Source organism: Ursus maritimus, unplaced genomic scaffold, assembly GCF_017311325.1.
Source record: "Ursus maritimus isolate PB19 unplaced genomic scaffold, ASM1731132v1 scaffold_23, whole genome shotgun sequence".
NCBI classification, from domain to species: Eukaryota; Metazoa; Chordata; class Mammalia; order Carnivora; family Ursidae; genus Ursus; species Ursus maritimus.
The window spans coordinates 38702406-38724337 of NW_024424786.1; the positions used below are offsets into that span (position 1 = coordinate 38702406).

The 21932-nt window shown below is 49.8% G+C and overlaps 2 protein-coding genes across 2 annotated transcripts in view; one reads left to right on the forward strand and one right to left on the reverse strand.

The window, feature by feature from the left end:
• The window catches only part of LGALS12 (galectin 12), a 26155-nt gene extending 23925 nt beyond the window's left edge, over positions 1-2230 (reverse strand). The window contains exon 1 of the mRNA XM_040639268.1: positions 1213-2230. Coding sequence (XP_040495202.1) covers positions 1213-1281 — 69 coding nt within the window. The 5' untranslated portion in view covers positions 1282-2230. The remainder of the gene's footprint in view (positions 1-1212) is intronic.
• LOC121104783 (phospholipase A and acyltransferase 5-like) overlaps positions 1-19011 on the forward strand; it is a 26561-nt gene extending 7550 nt beyond the window's left edge. The window contains 3 exon segments of the mRNA XM_040639274.1: positions 13962-14076; positions 16295-16563; positions 18049-19011. Of these exon segments, the coding sequence (XP_040495208.1) occupies positions 13962-14076; positions 16295-16563; positions 18049-18141 (477 nt within the window). The 3' untranslated portion in view covers positions 18142-19011.
• Positions 19012-21932: the final 2921 nt, after the last annotated feature.

Genomic DNA, 21932 nt, shown 5'->3' on the forward strand with positions numbered 1-21932 from the left:
TAAGATCCAGCTGGACTTTCAACATCCTCTGACACCTTCTCCAAGTGCTGCCTGCTATGGTGACTGTGTTTTTCCTTCCCTCCCCTGTGTTCCCAGGACACTTCACTGGCACGGCTAGCTTGGCCGTTGGCGGGCTCACGGGGAGACCAGGGGGCTGGCTGTTTCTGCTGGAGGCACAGGCCACTCGGAGCAGAAGCCCTGCCTTTCCCTTCTGTGCTCAGCGGCTGGCCTGGCACAGCGTGGGCTCTGCATAGGTGTTTGCGGAACGACTGTGGATGTGTCCCAGGTGTATACAGGTTGGCATAACACAAGACTGCCTTCCACGTGTTGTCCGAACCATCTAGAAGGAGCTGAGCCCCAACAGTGCTGCCCTCCAGGTAGGAGCTCGCAGCCTGCAAAGCGAGGAGGGGCTGCAACCTGGGCAGCTGCTTTGCCCCATTACTCAGGCACCCGGGGAGGTGCCGGATCTCCTGGCTGTCTGAGGGCCGACAGCTCAGCCAGGCTCAGCACCTCAGTCCCTCCCACTTCCCAGGCTCTAGGACTGGCTGGTAATATTTGCGGAGCTGATGCAGCTCTCCCGGAGGGAGAGGGCCAAGTCAAGAGAAAGTGATAATTAGCGTTCCCACTTCCCAGGCTCTAGGACTGGCTGGTAATATTTGCGGAGCTGATGCAGCTCTCCCGGAGGGAGAGGGCCAAGTCAAGAGAAAGTGATAATTAGCGTTCATTAATGAGAGGGCAGAATACGCTGGGCATTCAGCCTCCTGTAAAGCAAGGCCAGACTTCGGAAAATCCGCGTGAGGGGAACCCACACCCAGCCCCCCGTTGGACGATCCTACCTGACTCTCTTCCAGGCTGGAGATGAGACCACCCAAGATGCTCAGTGCCCCCCCCCCAAGGATACTACACAGTAGCCCCGGATCCTCCCAGCCCCCCGCCAGGCATTAGCAGCACAGCTCTGACTCCAGGCTCTATTACTTTTAAAATGTAAGGACCCTGTGAGCCCATCATTCTCACCCAGGTGGGAATTAGCTGTTCAGCCACTCCGCTAAGCTCAGGAGGGCCTTCCAGGTCCATGAGCAGGTGTCGGGGGAGCCGGGCCCAAGACCCAAGGCCTCTCCACCCACCGCCTGGGAGGAGTCTGGGTCCAGCTGGAGTGGGGGAGTGGTGGGGGGGCCTGAGACCTGGAGGTTCCAGACCAGAGTGGCAGCTCACCGGGTGGAAGACTGGCGGCTGCAGGATGAAGGGGTCAGGAAGTGGGTCCAGTTTTTCTCCAGGTGACATGGGGCGTGGAGCGCCTCCAACTCAGCCTGCAGATCCAGATTCCAGGAGCCCTGGCCCTGCCCCCACTGGCCGGACTTGCCTTTCCCAGCCAGGATCTGAGGGGCCAGGGCAGCAGCTCCCCCAGCTGTTAGCCTCACCTGCGCCCAGCAGGGTCCCAGTGCCCCTTGCAGCAGGCGTGAGAGGCAGGTCTGGGCAGCGGTCCGCCCCTGGTCCACACCCCAGATCCGGTCCCACCAGCTGGCCTGGGGCTGTCAGCAGAAATCCGGGTCCAGGAGCCAGAAGCTTGAACTAAGCAACTAACTAACCAGCACCCCGGCCTCCGGCTGCACTTGGATCTGAAGCACGGAGCTGTTGCAGAGGGAGGTTAGAGGCAGGCTCTTTTAGGGCCTGCAAGGGTTTGTGGTTTCCTGGGCTGCCATCGGAGCCCTCCCCAGTCAGAGGCCCCAGTGGTGGCACGCGTGGGCAGGTCCCAGGAGAAGCCCCGCCCCAGCTGCTTGGATATCATGGGGTGGCTTCTGGTTCCTGACTCCCCTTCCCACCTGAGAGATTTTCATTCCCCTGGCTTCCGTGCCCGTTCCCCCACTTTTCTCTCTTTTGCATGATTTCTAGTCCCCTGAGGCTCCATTTCAGCTTTAGCTAAAAATGCCAGGGCCCAGCTGCGGTCACCAGAAAGGAGGTGGAAGATGGTGAGGAAGGGGCTGGAAGAGAGGAGGGCCCCCCCACCCCGGAGGCTCAGAAGAGGCAGCGAGGTTCAGTGGGCCATATACTCCACCCTGAAGGTGACCCGAGTTCTCGCTCAGCCTCCGCTCTAACATGCTGTGTGCCCATGCCAAGTCACTTGCCCTCTCTGTGACTCCCTTTGCTCAGCTCTGTATTGAGAGGGTGACTCCAGAAGAGTGTCTTCACAGGAGGTCTGTGTTGGGGGTGGGCCCAGGTATCTGCCTTTTAATCAAGATCCCCCAGGATTCTTTGGACTAGCGTCGCTCCAGTTCTGGCTCAAATTCCAGTAAAGCCTTCCCTTTAAAAGGCAGCACAACCCCTCAACTTTATCCTGATTTGGGAGGTCCCAGGATCCGAGCACCCTGTCAGACTTGGAGGCAGGGAATTCCTGGCAGCACTCCAGGCTGGACAAAGGCTCCAAGGCCTGGGGAGCTGAGGGAAGAATAAGGCTGCTCTGATGGCCAGGCAGGTGCAGGGTCAGCTCTGGGGAAAAGCATCTGAGCCGGGCCTTCTCAAGTGTGGCATCAGTGAGGCCTGGAAGCCTGTTAGAAATGTGTCCTTCTGGGCCCCACCCCAGACCTAGGAAAGAGGAACCTCTCTGGCAGGGGGGCCCAGGAATCTGCATTTTCGCATACTCCCCAGGTGATTCTGATGCATATCGGTGTTTGAGAAGCACTCACTGACTTAGGCTTTAATGGGCAGGGCTTGGGGTACAGACCCAGGAAGTTTGCTCAGGTCTTGCTGGGTAGGAGGAGCTGGGCTGCAGATGGTGCTTTGTGTGGGGAAATTCAATCTTGGTGCAGTGCGTTCAGACAGAATAATCTACATACCAAGGAGGAGAAACCAAGGTGGAGAATCCCATTGGGCAAGGCAGGGGGCCCTGCCCTTGGGAGGCAGGCCTGGGTCCTGGTCCCAGCCTCACAGTGCCCATCTTTAGGCCTGAGGCAAATGTGCCCTGCCCCCCTCCCCAGCCCAGCCTCAGTCTTCAGTCTGAATCAAGGCAGGAGGTGGCATAGCAAAATAGCACCGACTGGGCTCTTTAAACACACATGTTCATTTTCTCACACTTCTGGCGGCTAGAAGCCCAAGATCAAGGTGTCCGCAAGGATTTTTTTTTCCTGAGGCTTGCAGAGCGTTGCCCCTTGATCTGTGTGTTTGTGTCCTAATCTCTTCTAAGTAGACCAGTCATATGGAATTCTATGCCTATGAACTCATTTGACCTTAATCACCCTTTTTAAAAAGGCCTATGTCCAAATATAGTCTCATTCTAGTTCCTGGGGGTTAGGGCTTCAACATCTGATTTTGGGGGGCAGAGCACCATTCAGCCTATAACAGAGTAATAGCTATATCTGGTCTCACCCTGGCACCCCAAGACCGTTGCAGGGGTCAGGAGTGGGGGCTGACTAGGCGGCGAGGCAGGAGAAGGAAGGAGGTGCTGCATTTCATTTCTCCTGGCCCCAGGTTTTGACAGCTGGGAGAATCTGGCAGGGCTTAAAGTGTATCTCCAGAGCTTGTTGAATATGGAAGGTTCCAGAATCAGGGAGGGCCTTAGTGTCTGTTGGTCTGCCCAGGGGTGGGAGGGGGCAAATCCCTCTTCCTGAGCCAGAGGGAGGCGAACTTGTGGGAGAAGGGAAAGGGCTGATGATGACCCTGACCCTGACAGGACGGGGGATTCCCCTGCCCCAGGCTGGTGCCCCCCACCCCACCCCAGCTCCCTAGACCTGGGCTTGTCCCTTAGAGTGCTGATCATAACTGGTCATTATACATCGAAGAATTGTCTAATATTTGTCTCCCCCTCCCCCTACTTTCTGACGATAAATTCCATGAGGGCAAATTTATACTTAACCCTCAGCAGCAAGCAATGCCTTGCTCGGTATATTTAAAGCACTTGCTCAGGGACGCCTGGGTGGCTCAGCCATTAAGCATCTGCCTTCAGCTCAGGTCATGATCTCAGGGTCCTGGGATCGAGCCCCGCACTGGGCTCCCTGCTCGGCACGAAGCCTGCTTCTCCCTCTCCCACTCCCTTTGCTTGTGTTCCCTCTCTCGCTGTCTCTATCAAATAAATAAATAAAATCTTAAAATAAATAAATAAAGCACTTGCTCGGTGTATTTAAGGAATGAATGATTGGGAGTCGTGGTTTCTGGCTCCTATGCGGCCACCAGCTCCTTCTGTCTCTCCTCCAGCAGGTGTGGAGTCCTGGCCCAAGCATACACTAGGCAGGTGCTCTTCTCACTGGCCACAGATCCCCACTGAGGCAAATTTATCTATTTATCTATGAGTAACCAATTAGTAGCCAGGGAATCATAATCTGCGGTCAGGAATCTCAGGGTGTCCCCCTCTCCCCCATTCTTTGATCCAGCAACTTCTTTCCCTATCCCTGCTCCTGAATGGGTGTAACTCTGGGCCTAGGGAGAGACTTATACCCAGATTCACCTACTTTGGTCTACATCTTACCCCCTTCATCTATCTGGTTCCCTTCTAGGTCACTGGAGAGCGTCATGGATCCTCTTTCTCTCGGGACAAGTTTTGCACCACCCTGGAACAGAGTGTGAGCAGAAATCCTGGATAGGAAGAATCAACAAAACTGGATAGCTGGCTGATGAGAAAGAGGAGGGAAAGGGGCCAAAAAAAAAAAAAAAAAAGCTTCCAGCATCTTGAACCAAAGGATTGGAAAGAGTCTGGAGTACTAATGGAAAACAGAGAAGCTGCAGGTATAATCTGGAGGGTGGGAGCTGGCTAATTCCAGTCAGGACCATTTTGGAGGAGGGGGACGGGGCAGGAAATGGCCCAGACAGGGGATGTTTAGTTCCTGAACATTTGTTAGTTTATATGTTTCTAGGAATTTATCCCTGTCTTCCAGATTGCCCAATTTGTTGGCATATAATTGTTCATAATATTCTCTTATAATTGTTTGTATTTCAGTCAGCATCTGTTGAGGGAATGAAGGTGTTGTGGCCTGAAAGCATGGTAATACACTCTGGAGAAGACAGTTTCAACTTATTTGGATGATCTTCTGCCCTGGGAGGGAGTTTTTGTGGCTGCGGCCATTTTGTATGACGAGGCGTTGTGGTCATTACAGGAGGGGCAATCACTCTCACTCTCAAGCAGATTTCAGTCTAATTGGAGAGAGACCACATACACTTGAAGGAGAAAACCAATAGGACAAAGCCAGCTGCTTTTTATTTACCTTTATCCCAGCAAGGAGATCGAACCATCTGGATGGAAATACTGTAAAATGGGGGAAGAGCAAGCATCACCCGTAACCTCAGTAGGCTAACACAACACTTCTCATTCCTTTGATGTTTATCCTATGAACCTTCTTCCCTCCCCCACGGAACATAAGTTTATGGACGAATCTCAACCAAAAACGTGACGTAGCTTGATTTTTTTCCACCCACGGCTCTTGACCATGTAGGTTGACTCTTTCTTTCCTGCTGGGTTCCTGTCACTTTGCCATCACTTTCGGTTACCGAAAATCAATACAGGTTAGCACTGGTCATCAATGTTGGTAACACCACAAGAAAGAAATAGAAGCAGACATATTTACTTCCTGGAAGGGCGACTGGGGTCCTCATCGGGGCACCGTGAGAGTCAGAAGTGAATCACCAAAGATCTTCATGACAGGAGCTCCAAAGGGCTATGATTTAAGAAGAAGAAAGATGACCTCAGCGGGAAGGTCTGCAATGCAGGAAGGAGTGATGAGCAAAGGTAGTGGCGAGCGGGTAAATCTATACCCGTGTCTGTGTAGTATATGAATGGTGATAAAGGGAATTCAGGCTTTAAAAGAGGGTAAAATTAAAAGAACACGGGAGAGGAAGACAGGGGCGAGTGTTCTACGTCCTTGCATTGTTGTAGAGGGGTGTTTAAGATATTACTTTTAGACTTTGAGTATGCATGGTAAAATTTCAAGGGCAATAAAAAAAAAGAATAGAGTGTAAACTTCCAAAAGAGTAGAGGGAAAAATGTAATATACCAAAGATCAAAACTTCATGGGGGGTGCCTGGGTGGCTCAGTCATTAAGCATCTGCCTTCAGCTCAGGGCGTGATCCCAGCGTTATGGGATCGAGCCCCACATCAGGCTCCTCTGCTATGAGCCTGCTTCTTCCTCTCCCACTCCCCCTGCTTGTGTTCCCTCTCTCACTGGCTGTCTCTATCTCTGTCAAATAAAAGTAAATAAAATCTTAAAAAAAAAACAACTTCATTGAAAGATGTTAAAGAAGACCTCACAAACAGAGATAATATGTAATCAGTTGGAAGATTCCATTTTGTAAAGATGTTGAAATTGCCAAATTGATATACTGACTCAATGTAATTTCAATCAAAATGTCAACAGAGTATTTTGAGCAATTTAGCAAGCTAATATTTATGGAAGGGCAAAAAGCCAAGAAGCTTCTGTGGAAGACTAAGGGGATGGGGAGAGGAGTCTGGAGAATTCCATATATCAAGATTTATCCTAAAGATAGAGTGATTAAGATCACATGATAGGAGCACAAAGACAGACACATTTACCAATGGAGTAGAATATAGCCAACAATTTTCTTGCTCATTCACTAAAGCCTGACACATGACAGAGGTGGTCTTGCTCATTCCTGGGGGAAGAAGAAACTATGAATATGCCAGGCTGACATAAATCATATGGGGATTATTCATATGGGGAAAAATCAATTCCAGGTAGTTTAAATGAACAAGACAAAAGTTTAAAACTTCTACAAGAAAAGATAGAAGAATAGTTTTCTGACTTCAGAGCAAGAAAGAACTTCATGGCAAGACACAGAGTGCTAGCTACAAAAAAGGGGACTGATAAGCTCTACTTCATTAAAGTTAATAGCTTCTCTTTATTGGGAGACTCCATAAAGAAAGTGAAAAGACAAACCATGACCTGGAAGAAAATACATGTAAGCAAATACGACTGACAAAGGAGAGCACCAAGAACACATACACGGCCTCAACACGCTAACAAGAAAACAGCTCCATCGAAAATTGGGCAAAAGACATGAACAGGCACTTTTTACAAGAGGAAATCTAAATGGCTGATACATATATGTAAAGGTTTCAATCTTAGTGATCAGTGACATGCAAATTGAAACTTCCAGTAAGACTTCTTAGTAAAATACTAGTTCTATCCATTTACCTGGAGAAAGCAAGCATGACAGTACTAAGTGCTGGAGAAGATGTAAATCCCCAAGAATGCTTACACATGGCTGCTAGAAGTGAAATTGGCACCATCACTTGGGAAAATGTTTTAGTATTCTGTTGTAAAGTTGAATATTTACATACCTTCCCAGGTACTAAATTCTGTAGAATCTCTTGTGTGCATCCGTCAGGGCACAATTTGGGTTCTTTTCAATAGTTTCTAATTCCAAATTAGGAAAAAATTATGTGGCTTTATCACCAGGTCGATCAATTGTGGTATATTCACAGAATGGAATATTTTCCAGCAGGGAAAATGAATTACAGATGTATACAGTACTATGTATGTATTATGGAAACAGCCTTGAAAGAAGCAAGTTGCAGAAGATAGCATACAGCATACCATTTTTATAAAGCTTCACATATGCAAAATGAAATGATGTAGGAGGAGTACAAAGAAGGGATTTTAAAAAGCTATCTTAAAAAGCAAGGGCATGAGAGTGCCTCGGTGGCTCAGTTGGTTAATCGTCTGCCTTCAGCTCAGGTCATGATCCCAGGATTCTAGGATAGAGCCTGGGAAGGGCTCCCCACTCAGGGCTGAGTCTGCTTCTCCATCTCCCTCTGCCCCTTGTCAGGCTCTCTCTCTCTCTAATAAATAAAATCTTAAAAAAAAAAAAGAGCAAGGGCATAATAGACACAGGAGTGGGGAGAGGTTATCTCTGGCAGAGGGAGGCAGGGAGATGGGATAAGGGAGGGACACAGGCAGGAGCATCCGCGCTGCGTACGTTCCTGTTCTTAAGTAGACTGGTGTGTTCCTGGGGAGTAATCTTACTGTGTTTCACAACTACATGTATTCCATGTGCTTTTTTTTTTTTTAAGTAGTCTCAGCGCCCAGCCTGGAGCCATCCTTGGGCTAGAACTCACGACCCTTATATCAAGACCTGAGCCCATATCAAGAGTCCCACAGCTAACCAACTGAGCCACCCAGGGGCCTTCCATGTGTTCTTTTGCATATATTATATATATTACATAATTAGTTACATAACATAGAATTTAAGTTATATAAATAATTCAAATAAAAACTTTGGGTTTTTTTTTAAGATTTTATTTATTTTTTTGACAGAGAGAGAGAGAGAGCGTGCGCGCACACAAGCAGGGGAGAGGCAAAGGGAGAGGGAGAAGCAGGCTCCCCACTGAGCAGAGAGCCTGATGGACAGGAGACTTGATTCCGGGACCCTGGGATCATGAACTGAGCCCAAGGCAGACGCTGAACCGACTGAGCCACCCAGGTGCTCAAAATAAATAAAATCTTAAAAAAAAAAGAGAGAATTTAATTAATTAATTCTGGTCCTTCTCCCTGAAAAGCAACACTGAAATGATTGTTACGCATAACCATGGGAACACATTTCTTTTGAAACATGAAGCTTAGGTATTTTGGGGTGCTCAAGGGGAGGAACTGGATCTCCTTCACAGGACTGGCCAGGCATAGTGCCGAGTACGTACTGAAAACCTCACTACTTCGCTGAGCGCCTCTGTCTCTACTTGCATTGGTCTTTTTCTCCTTGAAGAGACCCCGTGTAGGGGACTCCCCCATTCCACTGTGTCTGCCTCTATCTTTCATTTTCCCAGCAGGGGCCTTTAAAAGCTCCCCCAGTGGAATGCCTTAGAGGTCCTTCCATTTACAAGACAGACAAACAGAAACATGATTGATCTCCCTTCTTGGGTGATGTATTGCTTATTCGCAGACATGAGCTATGAGTCACGTTTCCTTTGGGCAGACTCAGAAGTGGATTTATGCGTTTCCCTTTTCACTCTCCTCTTCTTATCTCGGCTTCCAGATAAGTGTGCATATTTTCGGCAGAGCCTTGTTTTGGAGAATGACTTGGTTTTCCTCCCCCAGGTGTGAGCGGGATCTGGAGCATGCCATTCCCCACTATGTCACCACATACTTGCCACTGCTACTGGTCTTTGTGGCCAACCCCATCCTGTTCCGAAAGACAGTGACTGCAGGTGAGTAACAGGGAGGCTCTCTGGGTGCAGGACTGTGGGGTATGGCTCCATGCCTTGAGCTCAGATGATGGCATGTGTCGTCCTTCTGGAGTCATCCAGGACATTGACCCCATTTGTCATTCCTCAGAGACATAAGGACAGTGCACTTGGAGAAAGTGAGCAGGTTTAATACATGAAGTGAGCAAGCCTCTTTAGTGGTGGGTACATCTGTTCTTGGCCGGCGTTTAATAGCTCCAGGCCAGGACCAGGGAACTTGGTATTTCCATCTGGGCTCATTGTGGGTCTGCCCTTGGTGTGCCTCGTGGGCCCCAGGAGCGCCCTGAGAAAATTGTGGTGCTCAGATAGGAGTAGGGGGAAGGGATGGAGTGTGGCCTGAGGAGTGGTGAGCCTGGCGACTCCCACCATGTGCTCGGCCTATGTCTTTTCTCAGTTGGGCAGGAAACAGGAAGTAGAACACAGGAAATAAGTCAAATGCAATGGTAAGAACTGGATAAGAAGGGTGTTGTGAGCCAGCAGAAAGCACTGGATAGGCCTCCGCTGAGGCTGGGGACTTGGCATTCCAGTCCCCACCGCATCCCCAAGGAAGCGTGACCAGGAGCAAACCAACAACCTTAAGCCTCCCGGATCTCTCAAGTGCAGAATGAGAATGAAGAGGGAGGGGGCACGGGACCTGCCTGGTAGCAGTTTCTAGCCCCAAGACCTCCAGAACCCTGAGAACTGGCTCTTTCTACGTGGCCACTCGGTCTCACTAATGAATGCTGTGATCTTGCAAATTTCCTCAATTCACTTTCATTAAACACACAGTTTGCTTCTTTTTAAAATTTCGAGGGTCTGAATGTTCCCCCAAAGAGCTATACGCCACCCCCATACACTGTACTTTGGAGAAGAGGTAAAGCGTGGGGGAAAGGCAAAGAAAATGCCAGTTTTGGTTGGTAATGTACTAGACGTGTGTGCCCGCTCTCTCCTTTACCCCCTCGACAACTCTGCGAGACAAATGCTCTCATCTCTATTTCATAGAAAATCGAACTGGTGTTCAGACACATTCATTTACTAGCTCAAGCTTGGGCAGCAAGGATCAGAGCCAGCGTTCAAACCCAGCTCTTTTTTTTTTAAGATTTTATTTTATTTTTTAAGTAATCTCCACATCCAACGTGGGGCTTGAACTCACAACCCCGAGATCAAGAGTGACAGACTCTAGCACTCTACTGACTAAGTCAGCCAGGAGCCCCAAACCCAGGCCTTTGTGACCCCAATATATTTCACTGTACTATCCCAAAGCATATTCCTGCCTTTGGTTTCAGTCCTCTCCTAACAACGTTTTGGTTCAAGGGACAAAATATACGGATTTCTCTCACGATACTTGCAGTTATAGTATTGAGGCTTAATGCGATTTCTCAGAAATATGGAACTAGTTGTTGGAAGAAACAGCTCAAGGGTTTAAGGGGCTTGCCTCTCCCAGGAGGATGGGCAGAGAGAAGGGAGGGAGCAGAGGCCAGCTGCATTTCATTAGAAGCCATTACGTACCGTTACCAGTTTTGTAAAGCTATGTGCAAGTCACTTTCATAAACATGGAAGAAAGATGATCAGCTATTTAAAAAACCCTGAAAGCTGCTCACTGCTCTCATTAGCAGTTTAACACTCCTCGGAAAAGCAGTCAACGGTGATTACTTTGTGAGGCTGCTAATGGCGTGGTTCCGGAAACAAGCTTCAGGGAAGATGTTTCCTAGGGTCTCGAAATTGAAAGAGCTCTGAAAATCACAGATCTGAAGTAACGCAGAATTTCCAGTAATTGTGAAGTAGTGTTACTTGTTGACTCTATGATCGCAAAATTCATTAGGGAGAAGCCGGTAGTGAACTTGGAGACCACACCCAAGCAGAAAAGAGCGGAGTGGAATTCAGCCCCGAAGCCTGAGAGTGCTGGGACCTTAACAAAGCAAGCCGCGGAGGTGAGCGTCCCAAGAGCTCTTAGCCACATCTTTACTGCGACTTCTCTGCAGACTGTGTTGTACTTTATTTAGACTGTGTGGCAGGTGGAAGTGCATACTGATTTGGGATGTTGGTTGTGCCTTAAAATTTTTTTAAAACAGCTTTGTTGAACCCTGATGAGCTTGACTGGAGCGTAACTCCAGAGCTATAACTGACATTCGATAAAATGCAACATGGTTAGAATATGTGCTGGGCTAGGTTTGGTATAGTATGTGCGAATCCGTGAAACCATCACCGCAATCAAGATGATGAACATCTCCGTAACTCCCGAAACGTTGTTTCCCTTTGTAAATCCGGCCTCTTCTCGCCCCCATCCCCGGGCAGCACCTGGTCTGCTTTTTGTCACTATACATTAATTTGCATTTTCTAGAGATTTATGTCAATGGGATCATATCTTCTGTGCTCTTTTTGTCCGTCTCCTTTCACATAATTTCATGTAATTATTTGAAGTTATATCCATATTGCTGCATGTGATTAATAGTTCATTCTGTTTTATTACTGAGTAGTATTCCATTGTATGGATACACTATTGTTTATCCATTCACCTGTCGATGGCCATTTGGGCTGTTCCCAGTTTTTGGCTATCACAAATAAAACAGCTGTGAACATCAGTGTGCAAGTCTTTGTATGGACATATGTTGTCTTTTCTCTTGGGTGAATACCTAGGAATGAAATGGCTAGATCATATGGTAGATGTATTTTTTAAATATTTTATTTATTTATTTGGAGAGAGAAAGAGAGTGATGGGGAGGAGCACAGGGAGAGAGAGTATCTCAAGCAGTCTCCCCTGCTGAGCACAGAGCCCTGATGGGGCTCAGTCTCACGACCCTGAGATCATGACCTGAGCCAAAGGCAGATGCTTAACTGACTGAGCCACCCAGGCGCCCCCCATACGGTAGTTGTATTTTTCAGCTACTGTTTTCCAAACTGGTTGTGCCAGTTTACATTCCCACCAGCAGAGTGTGAAAGTTCCAGTTCCTCCACACCCTCATCGGCATTTGGTATGGCTAGTCTCTTTAATTGTAGCTATCCTCATGGGCCTGTAGGGATCTCATTGTGGTTTTAATCTGCATTTCCCCAATGACTAACGATGTTGAACATCTTCCATATGTATCTTCCTTGGTGAAGTGTCCAAATCTTTTTGCCCATTTTTTCCCTTGGTTTCTTCAGAAATTCTGTGTGCGAGCCCTTCATCAGATACGTGTTTGCAGTATTCTCCCTCAGTCTGTGGCTTGTGTTTTCACTCTCTTAACAATATCTTCTGAAGAACAAAATTTTTAAATTTTGATGAAGTACAATGGAGGGTGGTGATGGTTACACAAATTCTGTAAATTGCATCTCAGAAAAGAAACAGGTAGAAAGCCCCCTTGTACTTCTGTGAATTTCTGCCAGGCAAATGGCTGTCCTCCACCAGGGAAATTGAGCTGGGAACTGGGAGGCGAGATGCAACCCTGAGCAAATTAGACTAAAGCTGGCAGATTGTGCTTAAGTGACAAAGCCGCTGTCAAGCTGATGGGTGGGTGGGGCGGTGTGATGGGCTCCCTCGGGCTCCCCAGGCTCTGATTGCCCAGCTCGCCTTCTCAGGAGTTATCAGTGAGCAGGACTTCTGCCCAGGACCCCTCCTGGACACCCTTAGGGACAATTTGGGAGGGATGCATATTTACAGAAGGAGGGGATAGGAGAGTTCTTTTTCTTCTTCTTTCTCTTTTTCTTTCTTCCTCTTTTTTTTTTTTTGTTTTTGTTTTTTTGTAGTTTGGGTTTGCAATTGCAAAGCTCTGGGTTTTCTTTTCTTTGTTTTTATTGTGGTAAAACCACTTAACATGAGATTTACCCTCTTAATAAATTTTTAAGTGCACAATACTATACTGTGCGCACACACACACACACACTGTCTCCTCCCCAGGCTTCTTTGAAGAGACAGAGTATCAGCATTCTGGGTCCAGCCAAGAGATAGAAATTAGATTAAACAGGGGGAATCTACTTCCAGTAGATTAAACAGGAGGAAGTTTACTATAAAGAATTGTTAAACTGTGTATGAGTAACTACAAGAAATGAAGAACCTCGATATGGCCTCCCAGGGCTGAGGGACAATACTCAGGGAAGGACAGGCTTGGAGGGGCTTCACACCTCGTTAGAGAGGAGAGCGGAGAAGTTTGGTTTGGCCAGGCTGGGGTGGCATTGTAACTCCTGGGGAAGCACAACCTTTTGGAGTGTAGGGCGGGGGCGGGGGTGTTGTCAGCCGGTGGTTTGAGCACGCAGAGGAGGGGGGACCCCTCTGGACCACACGTGGTCCACATGGGAGACGTGCAGAGGGAATCAAGACACAAGCAGGCGCTGGAGGCGTCGGCACTGCTTTCTCTGTCAAAGGGCTCAGAAAGGTTATTATTGGAGGGTTCTGGCTCAGGCAGAGCTCCACCAGAAGTCCTCACACCCCCACTACTCACCATCGCCCTCCCCATCCCCTGCCCCAAGCCAGACTGCAGGGGAACCCTCTCCTCTTGCAATGCTTAACGACGCGCTCATTTTCAAGGAGAAAAGCTTAAAAGAGTTCGGGCACATTTCACGGAGCTTAGCTGGACGGTGCATTTGGAGCCCAGTGGCAGTACGTCGATAGGTGGCACAGTTAGCCTCTGTGGCTTTAATAACTCCAGTGACAGTGTGTGTGGGGGGTCTTTGGTCTTGCCTGGGAAGGAAGCGTCTGGCAGCCTGGATTTCTAGAAAGTGATGAAACCCAGTGTCTTCAGGCCGAGCTGTAGCTAATCCCCAAACAGGGTCTCCGGAGCTCCGGGGCCACGTGCGGTTTCTTTATGTTATCTTATTTCTCCCGTCACAGGGCAAACCCAGACCCAGACCCGGAGACCTGATTGAGATTTTTCGAATCGGCTATGAGCACTGGGCCATCTACGTGGAAGATGACTGCGTGGTCCATCTGGCAGCCCCGAGTAAGGGTGGATACTCTATTGACATATTGGTATTGATAGTGAAGTTAGCGGAGTAAGACGTGCATGAGCTCTTGTTTCTCAGCTGCTTCCCTTCATTAACAAGCACACACGCAACGCGTTCCCGGCCCTTAGTCGACTGGGTGACGGAGCTCGATCTCCGTCTGCCAAACATACCGAGTGTCCAGCGCCAAGGGAGAGGCAATGCACAAGGTGGCCCCGTGTTCGCTGAGCCTCCCTATCCTTCCTCTTATTTCGGAGGCTTCCCCAGGAGGGGTGCAGATGCCTCCGTGTTCCGATGGCCCCCAAATGCGGCTCCCGGCTTCCTGATGGCTTGGGCACGTCCTCCCTGGCTCATCTCCCTGCTCTTTCTGCCTGTCCCAGGCTGCTCCCGCCTCAGCGTGGACACAACCTTCCTTTCATTCCTCAAGGTTGCCTAACACAAGGCTGAGATCCAACTGGTGGCTAGTTAAAATTTAGTGGAGATTTGATGGGAGAACGGGGTGATGGTAGAAGATAGAACAGGAGACACAGTGAGTCACAGGAGTCTCCTCATTCGAAGGGACTGGGAGGCGCTGGGAGAAGGGGAGGCTGGGGGATACCACTGCTTATGGTCTGATGCCTTTTCAATATTGTATCCTGTGTGAGTACTGCCCACTCAGGATGACCCTGACAAAGGGCACTGAGACCAAAGGCCCTCACCCCCCGGGCTCCATCCTCCTCCTTGGGCTCCCCCACCACCCGGGCTCTCACCTGCAGGGAGCCCCTCCCCCTTGCCCCGCCTACATGCTGAGAAGGTAAAAAGTGCTCCATGTCACCTCCACATCCCCTAAGTCCAGGAGCCTCCCTCTTGTATAACCAAGGAGGTCGCTAACTCTTATGTCCCCACCCTCCCCATCAGATCTTTCTCTAAAAATGAATTCTGTTCCTGAAAGCTGAATTGCCCGCTGCAAGCTTTCCTAAAATCAGCAGATATTCTTCAAGTACGTAAGAAGAGGACAAGGGACATTTCTTGTTCTCGGTCGACTTTTGCAGGGGAGGGTACACGCATTTGCCTATCCATATGGTCAGAGCAGAAAAACGGTCTTGGTTTTATATTACGACGGCCCTGGCTTTGGGCGGGTTCTTCACCCTCTCTGAACATCTGTCTCCTCTAGGGACTGAATATGACAATATAGTTCCTCTCAAATCGTTCTTTTTTCAAATCTGTGGAACCCTGTTTTTGAATCCCAATATCTGAGTGGGGAGAAAGGCAGTGTGGCTCTGGGTGGAAGCTGAGTGGGTGGCACCCAGGGCCCTGTCTGCGTGGCGTCCCCTGTGCCCAGCCGAGGCTGCAGAGGGAGGCAGGTCACAGAGCCCCATGCTAGCCCCGCAGCCAGGAGCGACGCTCACACGTAAGGGTGCTTAGCACACGTTTGTGAAAATTACTGAAGTCTGGTTAGGAAAGCAAGACTCAAGTCCTAGGACTTGGTCAGGTCCGTATACTACGAATGGAATCTGGGGTCCCACTGTAAGGTACTTCTAGAGTTTTATGAGGAAGATCGCTGACAATGGGGTGTGCGGTGCAGGGCAGAAGTCTCCTGGGAAAGGTGGTTCCGGGCAGCCACACACATCTGGGTGGTTCAGTCAGTTAAGCGTCACCTTTGGTTCAGGTCATGATCTCAGGGTCCTGGGATGAGCCCCCGACATCGGGCTCCCTGCTCAGCAGGGAGCCTGCTTCTCTCTCCCTCTGTAGCTCCCCTGCTTGTGCTCTCTCTGACACTCTCTCTCTCAAATAAATAAATAAATAAATCTTAAAAAGAAAGAAAAAAAAGAAAGTGAAAAGACAAGCCCAGAATCAAAACTATTTGCAAACACAGATCTGACAGCTTCTACTACCCAGAATATGTAAAGAATTCTTACAATTCAATAAAAAAGAGACAAATAACTTAATTTTAAGCGGAGAAAGGATCTGAATAGAAATTTCTCCATAGCCAATAAGCACTTGAAAAGATGCTCAACATCATCGGTCATAAAAAAAAAAAGGCTGAGAGGCAGGCTGATATCCAGGCGACAGGTGTCTTTCCTGGGGGCACTCACCCCATCCAGCTCCCGTCCTCAGGCCCGCCTTTGATAGAAGCTGAGCGCGAGGCCTCGGGACAAGCAGGTGGACCCATCTTAAAGGCTGAGCAGGGCTCTGCCCTGATCGCAGCTTTCCAGCCTCTGCTCATCTTGGGCTCTAGGTGAGGAGTCGAGGCCGGCAGCATCACTTCCGTCTTCAGCAACCGCTGCCGTCGTGAGAAGTACAGTCGTCTGGAGGGGCGTGCTGCCGCGGCTGCTCCTGGAAAGGTCAACAACAAGCTGGACGCGGACTACCTGCCGCTGCCCGTGGACCAGATCCTCCAGCGCACAAAGAGTGGTCAACAAAGATAGATCTTTTTTTAGTACAGCCTGATCGAGGGGAACTGTGAGCACTTTGTCAATGGCCTCAGATACGGTGTGCCCAGGGAGCCAGCGGTAGAGGCGCCTTTTGCTGGGGCTGGTGGCTTCTGGCTGAGCCGTCTTGGGGCTCGTCATCGCATCAGTGATCAGAAGCGGTGGTCAGTGGTTTCATGCTCTTTGTGGTGCTGGTGGGCTTCCACTTCGAGCCGGGACCCGACCGGGTCTATTAGGCGTGGAGGGCGCAAGGCTCCGGGCTGCGAGACTAGGACCCTGGAGTCGGCACCATGGGTGTCCTTGTCAGACCGTTTTATTTCTGAGCTGTTTGTTCTCTTACAAAACAGGGATAAAGTGAGGTTTTCAGCTACCTCTGGCCCACAGACATGTTTTGCTTGGACAAATAGTGTGGTTTTTTTTTTTTTAATTTGTATTACTTGCCAACATTTAAAAACATAGAAATTTTATGTAGAAAGATCTGGATTGACAGCCTTTCTAGAACAACTCATTGATCAGGCCATCAGGCCCCTGTTCCTGTTTGGTGACACCCCGTGGGGCCGAGCAGTGGCTGCTTCTTTAGATGGGGCGTGTGCGGGTTGGCGTGCCACCTGCCAGCCTCGCCCACCTTACCTGCCTGGTCCGGGCTGCATTCGGGCTCGTGACCCCCCACCACCCAGGGCGGGGATAACCCAGTGAGGCACAGTCCGTGTGTTCAAGAGCTTTGAAAAATAGCTCTAAATACGTGTGACGACTTGAGCAGCCCTCATTCCTATTTGATCCTTACTAAAACCCCATGGGGGGGGTGTATTTATTATCCCCTTTTTAATAGATTGAGAAATGATGAGTTAAAGGAGGAACATCATTTTTCTGCTTTTTTTCTGTGGTTCTTATGTTCTCTGGGGTCGCTGGGCTCAAATCCCAACGCTGGTCTCTCTGCTATTGCCGAGTAGGTATGAACAGGTCACCCACCCCTCCCCCTCCACTCTCTGCACCTTCCTCCTTTATATTCTGTCCTCTCCCGGCCTGTCCTCCATTCTGCGGAGGCCTGGCTCCAGTGCGGGGGGCTTGGAGGCTCTGGTGTAGGGGCTCTCCCATCCCACGAGCATTTGTACATGACAAGAGGCCCCAGGGACCAAATGGATGATAAGGGGCCTTCTACGGAGGAGACACGAATTCCTGCCGTGACTTTGTCCAAGCGAGTTCTCCTCCTTGGCTCTCAGATTCCCTGTCTGTGGAGTGACGGCCTCAGTGGCTGAGCCGCTCCGAGGTCCTTTGCCTCTGAGCCCTACAGGAGAGGCAGACACCTGGCCTGAGGGAGGAAGGGGGCGAGGAGCTATGGATGCCCCCGGGGGGACAGGGAGTGCATCTGCCTGGGATGTCCCTCTCGGGCCATCCTGACTTCTCTAGGTCTCTTGCAGCTCTAGGATCTTTGGTAATGGAGGCTAGCACAGGTGGCTTCCTCCTCCAGGCAGGCCGGTTGCTGAAGGGGAGTGGTGCGGTAGGGGCAGGGCAGGGCACGAGCCTGGGGTCACCCCTGAGAGTCCTGTGAACCGGTCTGCTTTGCAGGTAGAGCACGTGCTGATGGAAGGCGCCAAGGCTGCGGGCGCGGTCATCTCCGCCGTCGTGGAGAGCATAAGGCCCAAGCCCGTAACTGCCTGAAGGCTCTCGGACTCCCAGCGGAGGAAGAAATGCTGCCATCCGCAAGGACCATGTGCCTCCTTGCCTCCCCTTGCCTTCTCTCTCCATAGCCCGACTCGAGAAAACTGTGAGCTTCTGGAAGAATCTAGAATGTATCCAATTACCCCTCCAGAAATACATCCAATATATGTGATCACAGATCCGTGGACTCTCGGGGTGAGAAGAAGCGAATATTTATTAGTACGTAACCGTGAGAGGCCAGGCACCGTGCTAGGCCTTTGGCAGGCTCGTTATCTCCCTCCCTGTGGGAAGGGCCTTGCTCGTTTCTCAGGCTGACTCTGGTCTGTGATGTTTGAATCCCACCTAAGCCATCCGGGAAACCTCTGCTGGAATATTCCCAGGAACGGAGAGCTCTTTTTCAGAAGTTCTTGTTCTTGAACTCGAATGTCTCCGGCTTTTTTGCATTTGTGCGAACCCTGCTCTTTCTAACCCTCAGCGCTGTGCGGGGGAGGAGACTTGAGGGAAACTCAGTACTTGCTATTCAAGGCCATCTGGGCTTAATCCAAAATCCCAAATCCCACGCCAGCCTCACTCCTTGTTGCTTAACACCCTCTGCTTTAAAGTATAATCAACATTTACTTGGCTTTTCTACCTTAGAATCATCAGAAGATTTGAAACTGGTATTTTCACTGATTTCAGACGAGTATTTAAAATAATTTCCTCAGTGGACTTCTGTGCTCATGAGGGAGAGGAAGGAGCGATTTTTGGGTGTTGACCGCTGTTGGCCTGACGGCAGATCTAGAATTATGACCAGGGATGGTTGGTGCCCGTTGAGAGCTGAAGGCATCTGGGAAGGGACTCTCAGAATGGCTAGGAACCGGGGCGCCTGGGTGGCTCAGTTGTTAAGCGTCTGCCGTCAGCTCAGGTCATGATCTTGGGGTCCTGGGATCGAGCCCAGCATCAGGCTCCCTGCTATGCGGGGAGTCTGCTTCCCCCTCTCCTTCTGCTGCCCGCCCCCCACTTGTGCGCACGCTCTCTCTCTGTGTCAAATAAACAAATAAAATCTTGAAAAAAAAAAAAAAAGAATGGCTAGGAACAAGCACGGGATGGAGAGCCCAGAGCATTTCACACGAGATCTGTTAGGATCACCCATGAGCCTTTCTCCTATTTGGACAAAGCAGACCTGCAGTGAAACTCTTCCATTACCGCCCCCCCCCATTCTTTTCTTAGCATCTGAACTTGGCTGCATCCTCCTATTCTCTAGGCGCTGGAGTCTGGGTGTGTGTCTCTGTCTTCCATCTGCCCTTCCAATTGGCCTCTCTCTCTGCTTTGCGTGGCTGTTCCGGGGGGTTGGTAGGCAGAGCATATGCCCTCATTTCTCTGGATCGTGATGAGGATAAAGCCCTTATTACCCTGAGTCCCTCCAATCATCTCCTCCCCGCCCCCCAGAATCCGCTGAGTTCCCGATGCCGCTTCCTTCAGCTCCTCCTTCGTTATGGTCCAGATGGAGACTTCCTTGGAAGTAGAACCCAACCACCAGGAATGTATGTTTTATAAAGTATGTTCCTCTTAGTTTTTTTTTTTTTAAAGATTTCATTCATTTATTTGACAGAGAGAGACAGTCAGCGAGAGAGGGAACACAAGCAGGGGGAGTGGGAGAGGAAGAAGCAGGCTCCCAGCGGAGGAGCTTGATGTGGGGCTCGATCCTGGAACGCCAGGATCATGCCCTGAGCCGAAGGCAGACGCTTAACGACTGAGCCACCCAGGCGCCCCATTCCTCTTAGTTTTGAATTAACTTGGTCATGTATCCGTGAACGTTTTGATTCTGAAGGTGACTCTGACCTCCCAGACCATAGCAATCATTAATCCAAGAAACCGGATGTTGCTTGATTTACAAGCAGTCAACTCCCCCACGACAGAGAGTGTTCAGTAACCTCTACACTAAGGGCTCACCCATCTCCCGCTTAGTCACTTCTGTGGCTTCTTTCAGTTTGCACCCCGTGGGGCCAAGGACCTCAGGTGCCTCTCAGGGTTTACGTTCTTTCATTCATCCAACAAACATTTTTGAGCGTCTACCACATGCCACGCCCTGGCTCTCCCCGCCTTGGCCTGAACCCAGGAGCAGCGCTCAGGGACAGCAGCGAGAAGCGAGTCGGTTGGAGGGACACGAGACAGTGGAGCACGGGGCGGAGACCACCTGCCGGACAGCCGTCTTCTGCCTCCCAGCTGCCCACGAAGCCGGGAGCTCTCGAACGCACACCCTATACTTGGCAGGTGGGGGGTGGGGGTGAGGGGAAAGAGGGTTTCTGAAAGTGCTGTTTACAAACCTGGAGCAGTTTCTGCCTTCTAGGGTCGAAAGTGAGATCTCTGCTTTGCGTGGAACCACTCAGGTGAACCTTTCCAGTCTTGTAGCTGTGAGGCTTACACCTGCCGTTCCGGGAGATCCTAAGGGAAAGTCATAGGAATGCCAATGTTGCTGAGACGTTACACACGGATCTCTTGTTCGTGTGCTTCTTTTTTAGTGCTCCTTTTCCCTTTTGGGGGTTGGCGAGTGGGGTCAGTGATGGGGTTGGTTCCCTGGGCACATCCGGGGAAAGACAGGGAACTTGACCATGCTGGGTTGCTTCTCGGTAGGGGGCCCAGTAGTCGTGACACATGAGCCAGCAGGGCCCGCGTGCTTTCTGGGTGTTTTGCCTACGGATGGAAAGGCTGACTTCGGGAAACACTGAATTCGCTCTGCAGACAGTATTACGATGGTAAAGGGATCTGGTTTCTCCGGCTGGGAGTAGGAGATAGGGAGCGGAAACCATGTCAGTCAGGAAAACGTGCCAACTGAGTAAAAGGATGAAGCCCTCGTCTCGGGCAGCAGGCCAGAGGCTGGGAGGAGACACGGACAGAGGGGAGCCCCCTGGGACGTCACCAGTAGAGATTAGCTGCTCCCCAGTGTCTGCCCAATGCTCACCATCACCTTTTGTTATTCTCAAGCCCTGATTTGAGAAGGGGGATGAAGGGCCAGGGCACCAATAGCACCCAAGAGAGCGACTGCTACAGAGACAAGAGGCCCAGGGACCGCTGGTGGGGGCCCGTCAGGGGGGTTCCAGGTCGATGCCCTTGGGAAAACCTTGGGAGGGAACTGGGTCTCCTGCAGTCACGCAGGAGGGGAGCTTGGTCAAAAAGTGAGAGTCTATTATTATTTTTTATGGAAATGTATGTATTTTTAATTTAAAATTCTTTTTTTAGTTCAAGTATAATTAACATACAGCCTTATAGTCATTTCAGGTGTACAATATAATGACTCAGCAATTCTATAGATGACTCCGTGCTCGTCACTGTAAGTGCTCTCCTTAGTCCCCTTCACCTATTTCACCCATCCCCCCTCCCACCTCCGCTCTGGTAACCACCAGTTTGTTCTCTGTAGTTAAGAGTCTGGCTTTTGCAGAGAAAGACAATTATCATATGGTTTCTCTCCTCTATGGAACATAAGAACTAGGAAGATCGGTAGGAGAAGAAAGGGATAAAGAAAGGGGGGGTAATCAGAAGGGGGAATGAAACATGAGAGACTATGGGCTCTGAGAAACAAACTGAGGGCTTCAGAGGGGAGGGGGGTGGGGGAATGGGATAGACCGGTGATGGGTAGTAAGGAGGGCACGTATTGCATGGTGCACTGGGTGTTATACGCAAGTAATGAATCATGGAACTTTACATAAAAAACCAGGGATGTACTGTATGGTGACTAACATAAAGTAATAAAAAAATATTATTATAATAAAAAAAAGAGTCTAGCTTTTGTTCGTCTTTTTGTTTGTACCTGG